The 16,916-nt window shown below is 44.1% G+C and overlaps 1 protein-coding gene and 1 long non-coding RNA gene across 2 annotated transcripts in view; one reads left to right on the top strand and one right to left on the bottom strand.

The window, feature by feature from the left end:
• Positions 1-273: 273 nt before the first annotated feature.
• Positions 274-8,698, bottom strand: MFSD4B (major facilitator superfamily domain containing 4B). The gene is made up of 4 exons (XM_059176843.1): positions 8,295-8,698; positions 5,866-6,034; positions 4,445-4,561; positions 274-3,186 (listed from the first exon to the last, which is right to left on the bottom strand). Exons 2-4 carry the CDS (start codon positions 6,029-6,031, stop codon positions 1,970-1,972), a joined length of 1,500 nt encoding a protein of 499 aa, XP_059032826.1. The 5' UTR covers positions 6,032-6,034; positions 8,295-8,698; the 3' UTR covers positions 274-1,969.
• Positions 8,699-8,757: 59 nt separating this feature from the next.
• LOC131833504 (uncharacterized) overlaps positions 8,758-16,916 on the top strand; it is a 35,153-nt gene continuing 26,994 nt past the window's right edge. The window contains exon 1 of the long non-coding RNA XR_009354497.1: positions 8,758-8,895. This is a non-coding gene — a long non-coding RNA (uncharacterized LOC131833504). The remainder of the gene's footprint in view (positions 8,896-16,916) is intronic.

Here is a 16,916-nt window from a genome sequence, read left to right on the forward strand (position 1 = left end):
TCTTTTACCCCTTAAATGCAGATGCTGCAGACAGAATCCCTGTTCTAACAAGCTTCCCAGCTGCCAAAGAGCATCTACTGCCTAAATTCCAACAACCTGAGAAAAAGCAGTAAATGGAATACAGGTGGTCTCCAAGCCGTAGCTAAGAGAAAAGTACAATACAAAACGAGCAAGAAGAATACGTTTTTCCTGTTCATTTCTCCACTAGCCCTCTCCAAAATTGTTAGGTTATACACAAACCCACACTGTGGAAGGTATTGAAGGTGAATGGGCAGTGGTCGAAAATGATACTGTATTTCACTCAAGAAAAAACAAAGGCAAATTCACAGAAATCAGATAAACAAGAGAAAGCAAACATACTGCAAGCAGGTAGAAATGAAACACTATTCACCATAAAACATGGTAAAGACAAGTAAACACAAACTGTCATCAGTGCTAGTCATTTATCAAAGGAGAGCTCGCACCAGCTTTGCCACATTCATATGAAGTACCCTTTGTGATCCCCGACTCCTACGCCACCAAGCCCCTTTCTAATCATTATTTTCGTTTCCCAGGTACTTCAAACTCAGGAAGGAAGAACCCTGTGTGAGGGCGGGGCTTGGGGGGAGGGTAACAGAAATATTCCAAATATAGGTCCTTGTAAATGACACTAGCAGCCTAGTTGACAGCGCCTACAGTGTGATTACCAGCCAGACTCGATGAGGAGCAAATCCTGTAAGAGCAAGGCCCAGACTCAGACTTCGTTACTAAGGTAGACCCCACTACTAACACAGCGACTCTCAAATAGCTTTTAAAGTCAGAACACTGCATCTCCAAATCCCACCTGAACATCAAGAAAATCAGCATATAAAAATAACTTTTTTGAAAATATCTGTAAAAATAGTAAAAATCTCCATAATTGAATGAATTACTGTAAGATGCCGATTGTAACATGCAACATGATTTTGTATATGTATGTGGGTAACTGTCGATTAAATTTTGTCACAAAACTGTTAAGTGACCACGGGCTTTAAGACCTATTCTGATTTCAGAGCTGTTACAAATGTGAAAAAAAAAAACGCATCTTAGAGCTGATGGAACACAGTACTGAAAAATGTGTTTCGCGGGTAATTATTAAACAGAGTCTCTTAAATTGACATGTATTCATAATCAGTAGTATTCTCAAAACTATCACTTTGTTTCACTTCTCATTTGAAAAGAAGAGTGGATGGCACTTACGTTAATTTCTAACAGACACCTTGCACGAATTTTTTTTTTTAACATTTTTTTTCTTGTACAAACTTTGAAACTGATGGATTCCTGGTTTGAAAATCATCTCATTGTCACTAATAGAATTTTGTATCAGGAGACAGATAAACCAGGCCTACTTAAGTGAAGGGACTGAGCATAGGGCCCCAAAACTAGTAAGCAGCAGTCATGAAGCCATGTCTCTAAGGTTCTGTGTTCTCCTCATAGAAATCAGAAATCAAACGAAGCATCACCATTCTCCCGTGCAACACTACAGGGAGGGCAAAGCAATTAATAAAAAATCTCTGTCCGTTTTCAAAGTTGCTCTTTTATGAAACGACAATCCTCTACTTCCCTGGTAGAATACTGATGACTGACCACTTGCTCTGCTCATCGATTCAACTACTAGATGGTTTCGTTCTATGAGAACAGCACCCAGCTTCTCAACTACAAACACCTTCCTTGTGTGCTCTGAGGGGTAGAGACCGTAGAACATTACCTAATCAGGCACATGCCAAACACTAGCCTCACAATAAGATCCTGCCATACGAGACCATTTGTTCTTTATGGAAAATTCTGGAATTACAGAACCTTTCAAAACTTTGTAGCATTTGCTATACTCTGACCTAGAAATTTTGATTCCCCAAAGCATGTTGATAATCTGTTAATGCTCTGCTCTGCCTAGCTTCTTTAGAGCTGGAGATTATTCAAGGAGGTCAGAAAAATCCATCTTCTCCAGGTGTTAGTCCCTTTTTGCCTGGTTTCTTGCAAGGTGATTCACAGGGGACTGCAACACCACTGCGCTGGCGTGGGACTGTCCGGAGACTTCAGCTAAGCGCTCCGTCAAAATACTTCTAGATGTCTCTATTACAGAATTCCTCATTGTATCATTCATTTCAATCACTTCAAAATCCATTTCATTCCATTTTTCTGCCTCCTCTTCTTCATTGTCTTCCTCATAGTCATTTAGCTCTGAACTGGACAGCAAAGCTTTCTGGTCCTCGCTTTTCCTGTGCCCTTTTCGCTGTGCATGGAGAGGTGAGGTGGCTAATTTATAGAGCACGGGAAATAAAACAGTGGTGGCTATCGATGCCCCCAAACAGGTGTACAAAACTACAGGCAAATCAGGGTACTGTCCTTGAAGAATTCCAATTATTGCAGGAATAGCCATTTCTCCCAGGGCGGCACCGACGACAAAAAACGCTGCAGATTTCCCGTGGATGGTGGTGTACTGCTCAATCCAAGAAACGCCACTGGGAAACGTGGTTGCCATCGAGGCCCCATACACTGACGTCGCTATCCAGAGGCAAACGGGGCTCTTGTCGAAAAGCACCAGCAGTAAGGACGATGCCAGGCTGCCGATGTTGCTTAACACAATCATGGTTCCGGGTTGTAAACACGTAGCAAAAAAGATTGCGAGGCCCCTGCAGGCTGCAAAGGTCCCCCAAAAGATGGAGTTCAACCCAGCCGCTTCACTTTCTTTCATGCCAGCATGGGTGGTCGCAAATGAGAAAACGTAAGAGCCGTATGTGACCTCAGCCCCCACATAAAAAAAGAAGAACAGGAAAAGGAGACAGAGAAGGGCATTGTGGTATTTAGCTCTTCGAGACCTCTGAGCAGAGGCTTTTGCTTTTTCCTGCCTTGAGCTTTTCTTTAAAAACAGCGCCAAAAAAAGGACAGCAACTACAAAGACGTAAGTACCGATAACAGCATACGCCCACAGCAGATTCATATTGTCAGGTACTCCGAGGACAGATTCTGAGTCAGCTTCAGATGACTGGTTGAGGGCAGAATGGTTAGAGTCATCCTCTGTGCGGTTCTCAGCAGACACCGTCGTGCCCAGTGCCAACTTAGCCAGCAAGGGAGCCAAAAAGGCACCCAAGGCAAAACTGAAGTGTAAGGCCTGCATATGGGGGGCTCCTCTGTCCCCCCAGATAGCCAAGATTAGGACGTTACCACCTACCAATGAAAGATGAGGAAAATTATTTAATCATAGTAACTTAGCAAAAAATAGTTCATTACTCTAAGGAAGAGGAGTCTGTTTTACATGGCACAAGGATTAAGGTATTCTCAGTCATCCAATGTGGCAACTCAGTCGATTTTATGATTAAAGGACTCTAACCTACCACCACGGGAGAACTCTGAGCTTTGTAAAAAAAAATCACATACAAATGTGATTCTACAAGCTAGTAAACCACTACATCCTAGAGCCAGGCACATTGGCCCAGTGCGTTTTACAAGACCGTTCTCATACGAGGCTGGCAGGGGGTAGGGAGGGTGAGAAAGAGATGGATAGATGGATATTTATTCATTTATTTATAAACATTTTAAATACATATGTTATAATCAGATAATGGCCAAATTACCAAATAACCTGTTGAGGAAAATTATTTATGTAAATAGCAGATGCAAAACACACGTTCAGAAACCTGAACACTGTAGGATTCTGCTGGGCCCATTACAGGAAACAAAAGCGAAAGGCAAGAAGCATCAAGTGTGTTTTCTTTCTCTTTAACATATTTACTGGTAAACATACAACTTATCCCATAATTTCACAACCAACCCAAGCCTAAAGCATAAAATATCCCCACTCTATCAGGTGACAATAAAGCAGGGGAAGAAGAGAGCTGGTCTTAGGGGTGGACAAATACCAAGTATACTGTTTAGTAGGTTTTAAAAGATAAAAAGACCCATGGAGAGGATCTCCTGTAGAAAGGCAGGGCCTTTTTGCGAGGGAGGAGAAAAAGAGAGAGAGAGAAGGAAAAAAACACACAGCACAGGTTTCTCTTAGTTCAAAAGGCAGAGTGCTTTTTAAATTGGATAGCTGCTTCCATGATTCTTCAGCCAAATATGGTTCCAAAGTTAGTTTAACCTATTAAGCCATCAATTCCTCCCACACTACATTGATCAAGTTCTATCCCAAAATGAAAACCCACTCACCTGCACCATAATTACCCACCTGGGGGACCCATTCCTGTTTGGATACTGCAAACCAATAATCCCTCACTAAACAGAATTCTTTAAATTTACTCAAAACCAGGCACCCTACTTGGCAGGAAGAGTAGTTGCCAGAGGGTGGTTCTGACTCGGTGACCCCATGAGCAATGCAGTAGGTCGGTGTCATTTTACAATGCAAATGACAATTTGATGTCATCTGCTCTACTTTTTCTTGTAGGCAGTCCCTACTCCCAGAGATGACCCCGCAGGGCTCACTGACCTGTATCCAGAATGCCAGCTGAGACACCAAAGACGGACATCATGACAATCAGTAACACTGCTGTCTTACAAAACGGAACAAGATAAAGACCAACTGTGGTAGTCAACATTGACACTCCTGAGAAGAAAGGTGAAAGTCAGCTATAAGAAACAATATTCACACACAGAGTCATGAATCAAGTCGACATCATAAAAACTCCCATAAATGCAAGGTAGGTCAAATTGCAATTGAGTAATAGTAAGTAGATGAGAGATTCAGCGTCTATAAACGGTTATTTCCTTTACAAGCTCTCATAATCTTTACGGACTATAAAATATAAGCTAATCTAACACAAGTACATTTCTAGCACTGCTGATAATCAAACCATATACTACAGGGCAAAGTGACAACTGACAACTCAAATATATTTAGATATTTCCTATTTTAAAAAGAGACTTTGGCTTAGTGGCTCAGTGGGTTAAAGCCTCTGCCTTCAGTTCAGGTCATGATCATGGGGTCCTGGGATCGAGCCCCACATAGGGCTCTCTGCTCAGCGGGGAGCCTGCCTCCCTCTCTCTCTGCCTGCCTCTCTGCTTACTTGTGATCTCTGTCAAATAAAATCTTTAAAAAAAAAAAAGACTTTTAATCAAAATAAATACATCAGAAAATAAATAAATAAAAGGAGACTTTAAGATATGAGGTAAAAAATTAAAGAGAAAAAAAACCAAAATGCAGCTAAGATACTTTGTAGTAGAAATGTATTAAGTAATTTAGCTTGGGAAATACCAGAGAGCAATATGTTCTCAACCCACTTTGGAAATCTGAGCAATTATTCATTTATTCATCAACAACAGTAGATTAGTTCTTCTTACTTCCAAAGCAGTTTTATCACTTTAATTCAGATTTTCTTTAAACGTGTCTATCTATTCAAAAAAGAGGAAGTTAAAAGCTTTGGCATCTATTTGAAGGGCGAGGTAGAGAAGGCTGGAGGAATCATGAACATGGGGCAGCTACAAAACTCTAGCCTGCGTCATCTGGCCCCCAGTACTTCCCCTCAGTTCAGGGCCTAGAATGGGCAGGTTCAAGGAATTCATTCTAGCCTACGTTCTTGGCCCCAGAAGATGTGCCCTAAACCCTGACAAGCAGAGTTCTTTGGACAACTAGTACGTGATCCCGGGGAGGGGAGTGCCTAAATTACAGTGATGGTCAGGAAGGCTAAAGATAGTAACACATTCTAGGGCTAATCTAAATTTCCAGAGCAGCCCCGCACAGACTCCCGGTAACTGCTGAGATGAAAACAGGCACCAAGGAAACCCGATTTCCACTGAGTACACCAGAACACTACCCATGTGAGTTGTCAACCATAGAATGTTTCACATTTAAAAACAAACTGTAAATTCCTTGAAAGCAGCCATAAAAAGCTAAAATTGGTCTTTACTTACCCAAAAGTAGAAAATGATTCAAAATGTCAAGAAGAACTCCACCAATCACTGAGCCACTCAAAAATCCAAAGGCACGGCCCACGAAAATCAGAGAAAGACTGCTTATATTGCGGTTCACGTTTGTTGCCAAATCTTGAAATGTCGGTCCCAGTATTGCAACACTCATTCCCTGAAATTTAGAAAGACAAAGTCTTTTATTTATAATCATTAAGATAGTGTTTATCTGGGGTGCCTGGGTGGCTCAGTGGGTTAAAGCCTCTGCCTTCGGCTCAGGTCATGATCTCAGGGTCCTGGGATGGAGCTCCGCATCGGGGAGCCTGCTTCCCTTTCTCTCTCTCTGCCTGCCTGCCTCTCTGCCTACTTGTGATCTCTGTCAAACAAATAAATAAAACATCGTTTAAAAAAAAAAAAAAAGATAGTGTTTATCTGTGTGGTAGCCTTTTTCACTACTAAAAAGGGAGGAGGAGGGGCGTCTGGGTGGCTGTCGGCTGAGAAGCCAACTCTTTCTGATTTCAGCTCTGTCGTGACCTCAGGGATGTGAGATAGAGCTGGGCTTGGAGCCTGCTTGAGATTCTTTCTATCCCTTTCTCTCTCTCTGCCCCTCCCCCACCTCTAAAAAATTAAATTCAATTAAAAAATAAAAAGGGAGAAAGGGATTTCAGTGAAATGTAGGGAATCACTTTAAACCTCACAGTCAGGAAAAATTCAGGATGACAGTACTAGGACTCCTAAAACTATAGGACACTGTATTTGGTGTGTCAAATCCTACTGTTTTTCTAGTTTAATGACTCTCAAGTTTAAAAAAGTAATTTTTGTTGGCACTCTGCTGCAATTTTGTTTCCTTTTTGAACAATACCACAAAAGCCTCTTGTATTAACAGTGAAATGTAACATTAAAATTGTTTTTGAAATAGTTTTGTGCAGTTTGAAATATACTATATTAACACAGGAATTTGATGTTAAAAATTTAAATTATCAAACCAGCATAAAAATTTAAATTATCAAAACAGCATTTCTGTTTTCTGATGCTGTCAAAACAGCAATATTTCTGGATGCACATGGTATCCTTCTTCTGATACACCAAAGCACACAGGAAATAGACAATTCAAAGGTTTCTAAATCTGTATTTCTCTTCAAAGAAAACCCCAAGCCATCAGAGAATATTTGTTGGACACTTAATAGTATTTATTGGATATTTCTAATGAGTCTATGCGTCAAAAATAATTCATTCTAATTGGACAGCTCAAAATACAGGTTTGCATCCTGCCCAAGCCAGAGCTGTCCCAGACTAAGGGCAGAGTGAGCACTGGTACATGGGGCGAAGGCTGAGCTCCATCTGCAATCCAATTCCTTGCTGATTGCAAAGCACTTAAAACAGGACCTAGCACAGGTGAGGGCTCAAGAAGCATCTGCAATGATTTTTCTTTTTTTCAAATCAAAATACTCTAGGAATCCATTGTCACTCAAGTGAAAGATGCTAAGTGACTTTCTCAGAGGACTGAGAAGTGACTCTCCTCAGAGGGACTGACTCACCCTACCAAAACCCCAGGATCGCAAGTCTCTACAAGTGGTGAGAGGATCTCCAGAAATTAGGGACTCATGTGGCAGCCAAGGGGTTTGTCAAAAGGCTCTTCTAGTCTTGTAGTTTGCTCGAATCTAACACTGAAAGATGTAAAAGTTTGTTTTACATAGGATTGTGGGCAGAATAAGAAACACATTATTCCTGCCTCCACCACTTAAAACCTGCTGTGTGGGAGCACCTGGGTGGCTCAGTGGGTTAAAGTCTCTGCCTTCGGCTGGGGTCATGATCGCAGGGTCCTGGGATCGAGCACCGAGCCCTGCATCGGGGCTCTCTGCTCAGCAGGGAGCCTCCTTCCCTTCCTCTCTGTCTTCCTGCCTCTCTGCCTACTTGTGATCTCTATCAAATGAATAAATAAAATAAAATAAAAAGAAAAGAAAAGAAAAACCAGCTGTGTGGTCCGGAAGTCATTTTCCCTCTCTGGGTCTATTTCCCCCTTCTGCAAAGATAAGGGGTTGGTTGACCTTGGTCAGGCAAGGAAGAGGAAATACCAGAAAAGCAGCTTTGTGTAATAATCTGGGATCTGCGTGGGCTCATGGGGGCAGGGCCTATAGACCTGGCAATACCCCCTTGCATCTACTCCCCACCCCACGCAGAAGTAGGAAGGTTTGCTGGAGCTGATAAATATACTAGGAAAATCAATTTCGCACTTGACAATAACCCTCCAACATTAGAACATTAGCAGTGTGCCCATTTTTCAGATTAAGAAACTAAGGTTGGGGGCAGACGAACGCGCCCAAGGTCACGCAGTTTGCAAGTGGCCGAGGTGAGACTCGAACTCAGAAGCCGGCGTTCTCTGCAGGACGCCTGCTCAGGCCCCGGCCTGGGAGGATTCCAGCCCCGGCTCTCACCAGCCCCAGGAAGGCAGCACACAGGATCACGGTGATGAACCAGCGCAGGACGCTTCCAGCCTGGCGGCCCCGCCTGGAACCCGCCACCGCCTCCGCCTCATTCTCCGCCGCGGCCTGGGCCCCGAGGAGCCGCTGCCCGGCAGCCGGGGCCCCGGCCCCACGGAGTTCCACCTCCAACTCCAGTTCGGCGGCTGAGGAGAAGCGGTCTTGCTGCCGCCCGGCTTCTCAGCGGAGCCTCGGGAGCCGGGAGCCAAGCCCCGGCCCCGCCCCTCCAGGCCCGGCCGTCCCCTCGGCAGCCACTTCCCCAGGACCTGCCCCTCGTCGGGGCGGGGAAGTCGAACTTCGGGACCCGCCGGGGGCTGCAGGCCGGTGACGCCAGCGCTTCAGCCCGCGGGGTGCCGGAGGGGGTCACGTGGCGGAAATGTGGCCCCTCGCCAACCGCGGCCGCTCGCAAACCGGAAGTTTAGGTGGTTGCCTGGGAGACCGGACGTGGCGCCGGGGCCGTCGCATCACACACAGCTGATCCCACAGAAGCCCAGCGAGCGGGCGCCGCGTGGCGGAGTGAGCCGAAGCTGCAGCCTGGGCCCCGCGGGCGCGTGAGGTAAGACGAGGCCACGCGGTTGCGGGCGAAAAAGCGGGCCAAGACTGGCAGGGTCTGGCTTTGCACCCGCTCCCGGGTCTCCTCGCAGGGCAAAGGGAGCCCGGTGCTCTGGCCCTTGTGCAGCTTTCTAGAATTGCTGCCCTCGCTCCTTTGAGCTGTGTCCATCTGTCACTCGGCCGCGTTTGTGGACCTTCCTATGTGAGCGTTCATGGGTGTTCATGAATCCTCCGAACGACACTCCAAAGTCCGGGTTATCGTCGTTTTACAGACCGCAGGATTAAGTCAGAGAGGATAAGTAGCAAGGTGCCCAGGGTCAGCCCCCGAATCGCGGGCGGTACATAGTGTAACAGTAACTCAAGAGTCCGGACCCACGGCCGAGGTTTCACGCACACTCTGGCTCCAGTCCCGGCAAGTGATACCACGGTCAGAAACGGGAGCAGCGTCCCCCCGAGTGAAGGTGTGCCGGTGGAGAAGGAAGGCCTCGACTTCTTTACCCAGTTCCAGCTTTTTGTTCCCTTTTGCTCTTTGACCAGATCACAGCCTCAAGACGTGTGAATATTTTTTACCGTCTTTCGGAAATGGGCTGTTGCGCCCGATGACGTTTACCCTGACTACAAACCTAAAGCTCTTCATCGTTTCCTTTCCAGCCCATCTCTCCAGCCCCATCCATTGGGTCCTGGAGCCTTTCCCAGTTTACCTCAGAAAGCACGGGCGCTGGGATTTAAGAGAACCTGTTTTCGATTTCAGGATCAGGGAAGGCCTCTTTGAGAAAAGTCTGATGTGGTTGAAACGAAAGAAGAGAAGGTTGTGCGAGAGGCAGGTTGCAAAGGATTTTGTAGCGTCCTCCATGGAGGAGTTGTCTTGAGCGACACACCTCTAACTTGCTCACTGAGATTTAATAGAAGCAAAAATACTCTGTAGGAAGTCAAACTTCACAGTATTTCATCTTTATTGCCTAAAACCAAGCTCCTTTTTTTTTTTTTCCTAAATAAATTTGCCCCTCTTCTGTGATATTCCATGCGGATATCACCACCCACCTGGCTATCTTTGTAAGGACCTGAGATCCTGTCTTTATGCTTCTTTCTTTCTCCTCACAAAGTCCTGCCAACTTTACCTCCATAGATATTTCTGGAACCAGGGTCTATGCTCTTATCACAGACTACTTTTAGAACTTTGTAACTTCTCACCAAAACTATTCCTCTAAGTTCCTAATTGGTTTTCTCCACTCTAGTCTTCTGGAACTTTCACCAAATTTGGGAAGTTTCTAGCCATTACTTTTTCCACATCATTTTTCTCAACCTCTTTCACCTGTCTTTCTGGGACTCTAATGACTTGTATGTTAGACCTTCTGATGCTGTTGCACAGGTCCCTGATGCTCCTGTGTTCTTTTTTCCAGCATTTTATCCCATTCTGCTCTTTAGGTAATTTCTGTTAACTTATCTATCTTCAAGTTCAGGGCCGCTTTCTTTCATCATTTCTATTGTGCTATTACACCTATCCAGTGAACTTGCTTCTTTCAGATGACTGATCAGTTTGAAATTTCTACTTGGGGGTCTCTTTCATGCTTTGTTTCTCTGCTGAAAATGTCTTTCTTTACATTTATCTCACCTGTGTTTATCTTTACGTCCTGCAACACGTAGAAGCTGTTTAGAGTCTTCGTCTGAATATTCCAACACCTGTGTTTTCTCAGAGTTGTTTTGGTGATTGTCTCTTCCCTCAGGATTTGTCCACAGTTTTCTGACAGGTGTTAGCCTTAAAAATAAAACAGCCAGTTATTTTAACAGCAAAAATGGATTCATTTGGGAAAGACAGAAAATTGCAGTCTGGGATTGCCAGCTATGGCAAAACCATCAGAAGTCTAGAGAACAAAGGAGAGGACCCCTCTTCTATGGAAGAAAGGGGGGAAGTTGGGAGAAGGGCTACGAACAAAAGTCTATTGGAGTGAAGTGGGAATTCAAAGTATAGTAGCTTTTCATGGCTGAGTTGTGACAGTCCCTCACTGACTGGGCTGCTGCCAGAGGAGGAGGAAAACCTCTCTTCCTTCCTGCTAGGAAAGAAAGGTAGGATTTAGAAGCAGTACCCAACTTGCTCCAGAGCAACGAAATGTCTCCTGCTGTTGGAGCTGCAGGTGACCACGAGCAGCAGGGCACGAGAGCGAGCTCCTCCTGCTGGCCTCCTGCCGTCATTTTAAGCAAAATTTCCTCCTACTAATTTTTACACAGGTCATTTCCTCCCGCCTCTCGAACATAGTGACAGTTAACATGGTGCTGCCCCTGGATCCTGTGAAAATCCTCCTCTGGAGAATGTATGTTTGTTTAAGCAAGCAAGCTCCCTGATGGGGTTCACATTACAGGTTCTGCATCGCCTTCTGTAGTTGTTGGTTTCAATCTCAGTTCAGTTTTCAAAGCCTCTGCTCTGTTGCTCTGGGTCTGTCCTGAGCATGTACCACTCAGGGGTTGGTCTGAGAGTTTGCCCATGGTTAACTGCTGGTTGTCAAAGGCTTTGCTGTGCTGTGCTGCTTTGGGCCACCTGCAGACAAGTGCAAGTCAGCGGTGAACCTAAGACTGACAGTGTTTCCTACACAAAATTGGGAAACTCCTTCGGTGACCCTGTCCTGCTCACTCCCTGCTCACTTTCCAACTCACAGAGGCCCCTCTTCTCAGTTCGCTGGACCTGCCCTCAGTATCCCTGGATGAAGAGACAGAATTTCTGTCACAGAGTTAGCTACTCATGCAGCCAAACACTTCCCACATGAGGCCTCTCCTCAGGACGGAAATGACAGAGGGAAAAAGGCCAGGAAACCCATCCCCTGACGGGTTCCTTTTCCAAGTTGTGCCTCCCTTTCACCATCTTGTACTTTTCAGAGTCCTCGGGCAGTCGTTGTCTGTATTTTGTCATGAGTTTTTAGTTGTGATTAGCGGGAGAGATGGACAGGAGTAACCTTATGATGCTAAAGCTATAACTGAACTATTCCTTTAAGAATCCGCTTAGGTATGGACATTGGGGTATGTGGACATTGGGGACATGAGGGTATGTGTACATACCCTCATGTCCCCAATGTCCATACCTAAAAGAATCCACTTAGCTGTTACCTCCTCTAGCCAGCCTGACCCTCCTCTCCATAATACTAATAGTCCACCTACTGTTTCATACAGAATGTTCCTGTTTATGTGTCATCTTCCCTACCATACTCAGAGTATTGAAGGGAAGGCACCGTGTCTTGTTTATCCTTTAGCATAGTGCCTGGCACAAAGTGGGTCTTCAGGAAATGTTTGTTGAATGTAGTAGACTTTCTCTGGTCACCTTACCAAAAATCTGAATTCCTGTGTGGTTGTGCCACTGCTCAATTTTCTTACACATTCTAGCTTGTATTATAAATATTTTAGCACTTATCTTTTGTTTCCTGGTGGAGTAACCCCAAAGTTTTATGTCTCTATCTCCCCTGTAGCATTGTATTACATACTTAATAAATATTATTAAACTGAATTGAGGTTCAATTCAGTTAACTAATTTTAGTTAAAGGCTTTAATTCATCCTGATTAAACTTGCAAAAAAAAAAAAAACCCCAATAAAACCTCTACATGGAAGGATCTACTTTCTAATTCTCCCCACTTCGCTCCTGAAAGCAACAGGATATTTTGTCCAATTGCCTCCAGAGGTCACTCACCACCTTTAAAGAAAAAAGGTGTGATGAAAATAGGGTACTGTTTTGTTCAGCTTTCTCCTTAGGCTAATAGTGAGGATACATTTTTTGTGTGAGACAATTCATGAGAAATAAAATATTGAGGGGCCATTTTCTTTCAGTTGAAAATAAATATAGCTTTTTTTTTTTTTTTTTTTTAAGATTTTATTTGCGAGTTTGTGAATGAGGGAGGAACTGAGGAAAAGGGAGAGAATCTTGAGCCGACTCTCCGCTGAGCTTGGAGCCTGACTCAGGGACACCGGGGCTCGATTCCACAACCCGGACATCACAACCTGAGCAGAAACCAAGAGTCCCAGCTCAACCACTGAGCTACCCAGGCGTCCCCTCAGTAAGATAACTTTTGTTTTACTATGTGCTTTGAAAAGTTCAAAATAGTACTGAAAGTATCTGACAGGTGTGTCCGATGGAATTTTTTTTATCTCATTAAAAATTAAAACTTAGGGACACCTAGGTGGCTCATGTGGATAAGTATCTGCCTTCACTTGGGTCATGATCTTGGGGTCCTGGGATCGAGTCCTGCATCAGGCTCCTTGCTTAGTGGGGAGCCTGCTTCTCCCTCTACTGCCACTCCCCACTCTCTCAAATAAATAAAATCTTTTTTTGAAAAATAAAATTAAAACTTACTGATTTTTAAATTTCCTTTTTTGTTTGTTTTTAAAGGTTGAATGAATGCTTTTTTTTTTTTTTAAGATTTTATTTATTTATTTGACAGAGAGATCACAAGCAGGCATACAGGCAAGCAGAGAGAGAGGGGGGAAGCAGGCTCCCCGCCAAGCAGAGAGCCCGATACGGGGCTTGATCCCAGAACCCTGAAATCATGACCTGAGCTGAAGGCAGAGGCTTAACCCACTGAGCCATCCAGGTGCCCCAAATTTCCTTTTTTAAAAAAATAGAAACTTAGAATTTCCTTTAACTGGATTCATGGTAACATTCAAGACTATAGGACCCTTTGGTCTGCCATCATAAGGCTTCCTATGCTGTTTTGATAAGATCATCTTTGGCTTACTGTGCTGTTAGAAGCCAAAATCGACTTATCAAGAGAATAAAAATAAAGCAACCCAGAGTGAGAGATTGGCCACTGTAGACTCAAATAGAAATAAACTAACATTTCTTAAAGTAGTAAGTGCTGTGGGAGCAATTAGAGTCGTCCATATTTAAAAAAAAAAAAAAAAAAAGGAAACTGCTTTTAAGGCCTTTAAGTGTTCTGTAAGAGATACATCCTTCCTCCGCTGGAGGCAGCCTCCGACCCAGGGCTGGATGCGGCTCTGCTCTGCTCAGGAGCCAAGCTGTTCTGGCTTAATCCCTGCCATCTAATACTGCACTTGCTACCCTCTGCTTGGGAGAAGACCAACACCTCTGCAGAAATCCCCACAATGACAGGGACTGGTATGTTGCTAAACTAGGAACAAACACCAGTAGCAGGTTGGTTGTTTTTTTTTTTTTTTAAATTTCTATGCAAACTATATGAAAGCTCACCTGTTCATCGATTTACTCATTAAATAATTATTAAATACCCAGTCTGTGCCAGGCAGAGATCTAACAGTGAAAAAAGCAGACAAAAGTTCTTGCCCTCGTGGACAAGGAAGAAAATGAACAAATGCATTTGTAATATGTCAATAGTGATCAGTACCGTAGAGAAAAATAAAGCAGAACAAAGGGGGCATCAAGTGAGGGAAATTAAAATAGTGTTGGGGAAGGCATCTGTGACTGACATTTGAACCGAGCCCTAACTGAAGTGAGGGAACCAGCCAGGCAGGAAGAGCATGCCAGGAAGAACAGATCTACAAGGATCCAGTAGCCGGAGTGAGCTCGGTGTGTTCTAGAAATAAAAAGGCGGGCATGGCTGGAGCAGCATGGGTGAAGGGAAGGTTGGTAGAAAATGAGAGAGCAAGCAGGGTTTCTGGTTTTGTGGGCCTTAGGTTAAGGATTTTCCGATTGTGTTGGAAGAATTCACTAGAGAGGAGCAGGAAAGAGCAGGGAGAGAGCTGTGTTTTAATAATTCTTAACAAAATTCTTGTAACCAAAGCTAGGATCTAAAAGAGTCATTGGAAAGTTCCATTGTAGACATCAAGGAAGAATTGAGAGCGAACCCTAGGTCAGTGAAGAAGGAATTTAATAAAGTCGGAGGTAAACAAATTATTCAAAATATGTCAGATTGAAATATGAAGGCAGAAAAAGCTTGGGAATTTGCACCAAGAAATTAAAGTGGATGGAGTAGCTGAAGGGCAGAAAGAAAATTTGCTTTGGAGTTTTAACTCCAATGTGGAGTTAAAAATAATGAATTGCCCACTTTTACTAAGTGGTAAAAAGTCTGGAAAGGCATTTGTGAAGAACTTTGAGAGCGCTGAATCCTAACCACTAGAGCACCAGGGAGCGTCTGTGAAGAACTTTGAAAACCAAACTGAAGACATAGTCTTTTGACTTTAAGAAGCTATGACAGGTTTGTGAGTAGTAAGAGTATCACAATGAAAGCAGAGGACGAAGAACATCAGCAGACAGAACTGGCCGGTTGAACTGGAGTAGAAGAATCTAGAGAAACAGAAATAACTTCGGTTTTATTCCACAGATTAGTGAAGTGATCACTGCCTTTGCACTAGAGTGGCTTGGTCGGAATAGAAGGGTAGGTATGGAGGCAACAATGCCCATGATTGTGTGTGTGTGTGTGTGTGAGAGAGAGAGAGTGTGTTTTCCTCTGTGCATGCATGCTGGACAGTAGCTTCAGAATTTCTATAGATGAAGGTATAAGATGACAATCTGGTCAGAAGTTGGGAGAGTTAGGGGACTTGTATTCAAGATAAACCATTTTTACTTCAACTGTCGCTTTATTTAGAGTGGCCAAGGGTAAGCAACTAAAGGAGATTTTAAGTGGGCTAAACCGCTCCCTGTCTCACCCCACGCCACCCATTGGTTCTAATCTTGATACAGGAAAGGCCCAAGTGATGCGAAAAATACGGCCCTAAGTACTGAAGTTTAACTTTGAGGGTTCTTCAGGGAGAGAAATCCTGTACAGTGGAAAATGCCCTCCTCACCCAGCTCTTGAGGCGGGGGTGGGGGTGGGGGGCGCAGGGTCAGTTCAGTTGCCCACCAGCTTGACACGGAAATGCTTTGTATCTATAATTTCGGTGGGTGGACCTGTTGAGAGCCCGGGGAAGGGAGCTGAGATAGTCAAAATCCATGAGAATGAGTCAAACTGAGTCATTCAGCAAAAGAGCCTAGTGATGAACAGGAACTGAGCTAAGAAGTCAAAGCACAGGGCTTGGGAGGCCACAAGAATGAAGAGATAAGGCCTGACCACGGGTCTCGCCTGCCAAAATAGCATCTTCCTGACGCCCAGTCTCTGCCTGGTTTCTATAATGTCAGTTACCGCGAGTAGCTTATCGTAACGACTATGATCATGGACAATTAGGGAACATTAGTTGTAGACTTGAAAGCATTACTCAGTAACAGTTTAATGGAGCCCCTGGTTAGGTTTTCAACTCTTGTCTGGCTTCTTTGAAGATGATTTCAGAAGGAAACAAATCAGCAGCTCTGGACAGTTATCCCCTCCCTGCAAAGTTATGTTGCTGCCCGGACCCCTCATGTGCTGGTGTTTGGCGGGAGGCTGTTTGTAAGGTAATTAGGTTTAGATGAGGTCGTGAGGGTAGGGCCCCATGGAAGGGATTAGTGTCCTTATAAGAAGAGAAAGAGAGGGGCCCCTGGGTGCCTCAGTGGGTTAAGCCTCTGCCTTCGGCTCAGGTCATGATCCCAGGGTCCTAGGATTGAGCCCTGCATCGGGCTCTCTGCTCAGCAGGAAGCCTGCTTCCTCCTCTTTCTCTGCCTGCCTCTCTGCCTACTTATGATCTGTCTGTCAAATGAATAAATACAATCTTAAAAAAAAAAAAAAGAAGAAGAAGAAGAAGAAGAGGAAGAGAGACCAGAGCCAGTGAGCTCTCTTGTGAGGACACAGAGAAGGCAACTCTCTGAAAGCCAGAACAACACCTTCCCAAGGAACTGAATTAGTACCTTGATCTTGGACCTGTGAGAAATAAATTCCTGTTGTTTCAGACACCCAGTTTGTAGTATTTAGTTTTGGCAGCCTGAGCTGGCAAAAAATAAAATCTTTCATAATGTTTTGTGGTTTTAGTGCAGGTAACAACTCTTCATGGTAACACCTAGATTGTTATAACTGAATATTTTCTTTTGTACTCAAATGTTTTAAATATAGACCAATTATTAGACCTAAAAAAAAAAAAAGCCCTATTTGGTTAGCAGAATGTATTAAATCCTATTAATAATAAAGATAAAAATCAGTATATGGGCGCTGTTATTCAGAGATGGT

This window comes from Mustela lutreola, chromosome 6 (genome assembly GCF_030435805.1).
Source record: "Mustela lutreola isolate mMusLut2 chromosome 6, mMusLut2.pri, whole genome shotgun sequence".
Lineage (NCBI taxonomy): Eukaryota > Metazoa > Chordata > Mammalia > Carnivora > Mustelidae > Mustela > Mustela lutreola.